We start from the raw sequence: 6,594 nt of genomic DNA on the forward strand, positions 1-6,594 counted from the left end.
ATTTACAAGTTACACTTTTGTGCATAGTTGTAAAATTTAGTTTCCAAAACATGGACCAAAAATACAGAAAAGGCTTCACTGGTAAAAAATGCTGATAAAGATTAAAACACTACAAACAACATTCAATGCTAGTTTTTATGCTTGCAGAGATCCTGTATTTCTGCTTTTCTGCAGCAGTGATAACTTTGTTTTGTTGGTTTTCTGTGACGTGCATTAATCCCTCTCTTTTGATGTTACATGACTTTCATACGTATTATTATTTCCTGGCTTGATCTTTTGTAATAAATGTCTGATCTTTTTCTTTTCTCCACAGAGAACCCACTGTCAACATCCCGTCTTAGTGGTCAGTTCTGCCTGCTGGTCAGCGGTTAACCTGAGGCCATGGCAGTGAAGGACCGTGTAGAGGCGGTGCTCAACGTGGGTCTGCGTGTTCCCAGCATCATGCTGCTGGATGTCCTGTACCGCTGGGATGTAAGCTCTTTCTTCCAGAAGATCCAGCGCTCCAGCCTTTCCAACAACCCTCTGTTTCAGTACAAATATCTGGCTCTCTACTTACACTACGTAGGTCAGTGTCTGTCGCCTCCCTCAAGCCCACACACACATGCACTCAGTGTTTTACAGTAAAATATTATTTTTCCTCTATTCTAGTTGGTATCTTAAACCTTAAAATATTTTGTCCATTTTTTGCACCACATTCTAATCATTAAAGCGTCATGTATGAATAAAAAAGCTGTCCCTGATTCTCTGAGCAGTGYCAGTTCTCATCACTGAATGGATGATAATAAACATTAAACAAACTGATAATTAAACATTAAAAATCAGGAAGATGAGTAACAGGGAGCTTGTGTGAGCTTGTTAAACTGCTGCTTTGAATTCACGTCAGCGCTGAAGCTTTATTTTTATTTTTATTCTTCTTAAGCAGTCTAGATGCTGGGTTGGCTCAATTGTTTTTCTATAATTTGCTCTTTTATTGTTTAGGTTTTTGGTAGTCTAGTTGGTCTTTGTAGCTCCTCCCCAAATATTAATGTATTTAAATCTGTAGTAGGAACCAGCTGAGTGATGCTACTGTGATACAAGTCATTTAGGGCTTGAGCCAGGGTCTTAGTGGTCAAAACAACCAAAAAAAAAACAAAAAACACTGTTCTTCCACCTGCTAGAATGTTTTCTTGTAAAGAAAAAAAAATACGAAGGATTTTGAATTTAATTCTATTATTTGATCAACATAGTTTTTTATTCCTTTGAAGAAAACATTATTAAAATTTAGAGATGACGTGTCCAGTTGCTTTTTTTAATTTATTTTTTTCTTTCTGGACATATTTTGTGTAGTAAAAGGAAATGGGAAGGTTTCCACTAGTCAGGCATAGCTTTAAACAGCTTTTTAAGTTGATTGAATCATGAGTGATTGGCTCTCAGTTTTGTCTTAAACATGATTATATTATAGGTATGTTGCTTGATGCAAACCTGACAGTGAAAACATAAAACAAGGCAAGTGATTCACGCAACCATAAAGTCACTTTAAATTGTAAAATTTTATTGCTAAGCTTTATTCAACCATGTGGAAAGAGAAACAATAAAAACTGAGTTATTGTTTCTTTACCTCAGTGTTACTTTGTTATTGAGCCAATGTGCTGATAAACTGTGTGGGTAGTTAAAGAGGAAACGAGGAGTAAAACTAGTGCACCTGTTGTACAATGAAGAGTTTTTAGAACAATATATGACGAGGCTATTTGTGTTACAGACTTGTGTGGTTTTGTTTACGTTAAAATGAAATAGTCACACTAAAGACCAAAGACGTATCTCGTATCGACACCTCTCACACGTTCACATTCGTATTAGTTTATGACCAAAAATAGAGTAAGAGCTACAAACAGGAAATAGCAGTGATGCTTTTAAAGTGCAGGTAATTTTAGSTCAAACTTCATATGTGACTTGTTGGCAGGCTACATCCTGAGCCTGGTGCTTCTGACCCTGCCTCGTCAGCACCTGGTTAAACTCTACCTGTATGTTCTCACGGCCCTGCTGCTGTTTGCTGGTCATCAAGTCTCAAGGTACAAACACATTTATATCCCCTTGGTCGTATAAAAGCGTAAATAATCCCACTGTTTGAGTCTTATTGTGYACACACTGAGAGCTACAATATAGTRTAATGTAAAGAAGAGCTGAACATGTTGGGGATTGTTTTACTGTGTATTGRGGTTATGTAAGAGCTCATTGTGCTCAGCTTTATGACCTCTTTTTTTCCAGAGATTATGTTCGCAGTGAACTGGATTCAGGCTATGAAGGACCGGTCTACCTGGAGCCTCTCTCTATGAACAGATTCACCACTGCACTCATAGGTATATGAATATAAGGAGTCACATGTGCACAATGTGTGTAGTGTGATCACAGGCTGCCACAGGCAGGATGACACTCATCACATTCTTATTCACTCTTTAATCATTTGAGCTCTATTTCCCTTGCTGGTTAGAAAATAATAATATGGGGAAATAAGTTATATGTGTTTTTTCAGTWCTATGATAGTAAATTATATTAAAACTGTCTTTGCAACACCATAATTAATCCGTTTACAATTATTTTTATGACTATACATCAGCTGCTTACTCTTTGAATAAATCCAGCTAAAGACCAAATTAAAATAGGATGGTTTAAAGGCACARTGTGTAGGATTTATTGTTTTCAGCGACATCTATAGGTTGAGTGGTTGAATCATCCTCCCTGGTCCTCCCCCCACCCCCACCCCCCGCTTCCAAACGCAAAGGAGTTGCTACGGTGTCTCTCAGGTGTCAAAAACCTTTGATAATTCCAACCACGATGTCTACCAGCAGCTTCAGGGCTAGTGATGTTTCAGGTGGTAAGATTATGAGCTTTAATAAGTAAAATTATCCCAGCTACAATGACAGACAACAAATATTACATTTATAGTATTACAACTAAAACCGTTTTTGACGCCGCCACCGCAGTTTGTCCTTCATGAGCCTTCGTAGACRAGATGGCGGCTGCCTGTAGTGGCGACCCGCGACCATGGAGATATAAACAGCTTTTTATAAGGTAAAAATAATAAAACAAGGTCTTTGTCTGCAATGATTAGACATGTTTTTTATTATTGTCATTAGTGATCATCTCAATTTCGGCTGAAAGAATTGACAAAATCCTACACACTGTGCCTTTAAAAGGAAAATGTTGCGGTGTTTTTGCTTTATAAGACCTGTTTCAGCTTACTAGAGAAGGGGGTTGGAGTCTCCTGTGTTATAAATAGATCACACAAAGTGCTGATTCCTCAGCCCAGAGAAAGTCCGATAAAGCAAAAATAGCAGCGTTACGAAAGGAAAATAGTTGTTTCAGAGGAAGGTGAGGATTAAATTGAACTATTTCCCCACTTGAACATCTTCAGCACTTGGAGACAAATTGATTTAATAAATAAGTTGAGTCTCAGATGCTCATAAAATTGCGACAAATCTGATTTTGATGTTAGAAATTCACAGGAGTGTTGTGATAACAGTGTGTTCATGTCTTTGTTCCTGCATCAGGTCAGCTGGTGGTGTGCACGCTGTGCTCCTGTGTGATGCAGACCAAAAGGATTTGGCTTTTTTCTGCTCATTTCCTCCCCCTGATGGCTAGGCTTTGTCTGGTCCCGCTGGAGACGATTGTTTTCATCAATAGGTTCTCCATGATTTTCACAGGCCTGGAGGTCATTTACTTCCTGGCTACTAACTTACTGGTACCATATAATCTGGCCAAGACTGCTTACAGGGAGCTGGCTCAGGTAATCCTCGAGTTCAGAGATTTTTTTAAATAATTTAATAATTGTTTTGTGATTGACATTTATTACAGCATCTCTCCTCTTGTTTCTGTATCTGTCTCCTCTCAGGTGGTAGAGGTGTACGGTCTGCTCGCTTTAGGCATGTCCCTGTGGAACCAGCTGGTTCTTCCAGTTCTCTTCATGTGTTTCTGGCTCGTGCTCTTTGCTCTGCAGATCTACACCTACTTCAGCACCAGAGACCAGCCTACCTCGAGGGAGAGGCTCCTCTTCCTCTTCCTTACAAGGTGAGACAATAGCTTCATGGTTCAGGCTGTGAGACGTCCTGGTGCGCCCTGTTCTTTGTAAATTTGTGATCTATAATTCAGAATATGCATCACGTTAAATCCAAAATAAAACAATAGCCAGTGTTTAATCTTCTCTCTCCTCCATGCTTTCAGTATCGCAGAATGTTGTAGTACACCGTACTCTTTGCTGGGTTTGGTTTTCACCGTCTCCTTCATCGCACTGGGAGTCCTCACTCTGTGCAAGTTCTACCTGCAGGGTTACAGAGCCTTTATGAATGACAACACCATGCACAGGTTGCTCAATTTGTTTGTGTTCTTGTTTTTTTTTTTTAAATTAAAGCTGTCTGTCAGAGTGTTTATTATTTAATTACATTTTTTAACATGTCTACAGAGGGATGACAGAAGGCATCACTCTGCTCATCCTTGCTGTGCAAACGGGTCTGATAGAGCTGCAGGTCATCCACCGAGCCTTCCTCCTTTCCATCATCCTCTTCATCGTCGTCGCTTCCATCCTGCAGTCCATGCTGGAGATCGCTGACCCCATAGTTCTGGCTCTGGGAGCCTCCAGAGACAAGTAGGTCCAATCTACCACACATTTGAGAGTTGAGAGGAAAAAAAAATCGTTCCAATAAACTTAGTCTGTAATTATAAGAGATTTTTAGTTTGATAATAATTAGGGCTGCAACTAACGATTATTTTAATAATCGATTAATCTGTTGGTTATTTTTTCGATTAATCGGCCAAATCATTAAAACGCTTAATTACATGAATATAATTAGATATAAATTAAGTTAACTCCTTAAGGACGCAAGTTATTGATTAATGAATTAATCTGAAGTTGATTTATCTTAAAGATTGATTAACAATTAATTAATAAGCAGCCATTTTTTAAAAAACCGGAGTTTTCTCTTGAATCAAGAGGGATTTTTTTATAATCTCCTGACTTAAAAAACAGAAGCACATAATACATATTTTAACAATTTATTTTGCCAACTGTATTAAATACTGACTGAAAAAATGTGTATTTCTCCTACATGAAACATAACAGAAATTTAATAGGTTGCTGAATGAGGAAAATAGATTAAAATAATAAAATATGATTTTTAGATGTAAAATTATTATTAATTTATTATAATTAGAATTTATTTACATTTAACATTTATTTTTTTCTTGAATTCTTTACTTTTTGTTTCATTCTTTTGGTTCTGTTTGACTAAAACATTGTTCTGACCCAGTAACCGGTTCTGAAGCAGATACAGATGAGTTCTCTGTTTCTGACTCGTAGGAGTTTATGGAAGCACTTTCGAGCCGTGTCCCTCTGCCTCTTCCTGCTGATCTTTCCAGCCTACATGTCTTATATGATCTGTCAGTTCTTCCACATGGACTTCTGGCTTCTCATCATCATCTCCTCATCAATCCTGACCTCGCTGCAGGTAATGCATAGGATAAATGAAATGTGGATTTTTTTATAGCTCATTTCTGTTGTAGACTAATGTATTCATACTTTTAAAGCCACCATTAAACTGTGACTTCACACTTTGGTTGTGTACATGTAGTGTGTTATGGTATGTACACTTGCTCTGAAGACAGGTTGGTAAATTTTCTATGAGGACAGTAAATGGGCTGGGAGAGATTTACATCAAAATAATCAACTTTTACTTCCTCATGAGTTTTTTTACACTTAATGCCTTCACAGCTTTTATCATCATTTTTTTGGGGGGAAAGGAAACCTTACTTTTTTTTCAATAACGTATTTCACCATTATTCAACTCGTAGAAATTGTCTTATTAGAGCCCCTTACTGTCGCACAACTCAAGCACAGTTTAGTGTTTTATACAGAGGGTCAAAGACATGGATCAGTGTTCCAGGATCTCATGGAAGTTTCCAAAGAGATTTTTAAGTGAAGAATCAGATTGTTACTCTTAAGTTGTTCTGGTTTCTCTTATGGGTTTTATTATTGAAAGCATTTTTGCTGTTTATATAGAGTAGTGTTTTATTTTTTGTACTGTATGGATTTTTTAATTTATGTGATTTTTATTTCTTTTTTTGGAGATTACCGCTTGTCAAGCCCCTAGAGAGTTTTTTTTGGCAGTTCTCCTTCACATTTGTTTTTTTATAATATAATTATGACACTTACTATTCTTTTTTGTTTTATTCTATTTTTCTCTTCTTATTTTATGAAATTTTATTGTGCTGAGGCACAGCTGTGCAGGTGGATGCTAACGCTAGCTAGAAAAAAAGTTCAGACTCAGGATTTTTCTTTCCACTATCAGTCCTAAAACTGGTATAAGAGAGGCGTTTTAAGAATGTATACACCATGTTCTCTGAGGCTCATTTATAAATAAATCCATACTCTTGTCTGTCTCCAACAGGTTCTTGGTACTCTCCTGATCTACGTGCTCTTCATGGTGGAGGAGTTCCGTAAAGCTCCGGTGGAGAACATGGATGAAGTTATCTACTGTGTAAATGGGACCTACAGATTGCTGGAGTTTCTGGTACATGTCTCTCTCTCACTCACACACACACACACACACACACACACACACACAC

At 37.6% G+C, this 6,594-nt stretch overlaps 1 protein-coding gene across 1 annotated transcript in view; it reads left to right on the forward strand.

The window, feature by feature from the left end:
- Positions 1-6,594, forward strand: part of LOC106524035 (RING finger protein 145) — a 14,242-nt gene that overhangs the window by 2,968 nt on the left and 4,680 nt on the right. The window contains exons 2-10 of the mRNA XM_014017664.1: positions 314-565; positions 1,940-2,048; positions 2,245-2,336; positions 3,528-3,763; positions 3,869-4,044; positions 4,198-4,338; positions 4,436-4,618; positions 5,330-5,477; positions 6,417-6,539. Of these exons, the coding sequence (XP_013873118.1) occupies positions 382-565; positions 1,940-2,048; positions 2,245-2,336; positions 3,528-3,763; positions 3,869-4,044; positions 4,198-4,338; positions 4,436-4,618; positions 5,330-5,477; positions 6,417-6,539 (1,392 nt within the window). The 5' untranslated portion in view covers positions 314-381. The remainder of the gene's footprint in view (positions 1-313; positions 566-1,939; positions 2,049-2,244; positions 2,337-3,527; positions 3,764-3,868; positions 4,045-4,197; positions 4,339-4,435; positions 4,619-5,329; positions 5,478-6,416; positions 6,540-6,594) is intronic.

This window comes from Austrofundulus limnaeus, unplaced genomic scaffold, assembly GCF_001266775.1.
Source record: "Austrofundulus limnaeus strain Quisiro unplaced genomic scaffold, Austrofundulus_limnaeus-1.0 Scaffold174, whole genome shotgun sequence".
Classification (NCBI taxonomy): Eukaryota; Metazoa; Chordata; class Actinopteri; order Cyprinodontiformes; family Rivulidae; genus Austrofundulus; species Austrofundulus limnaeus.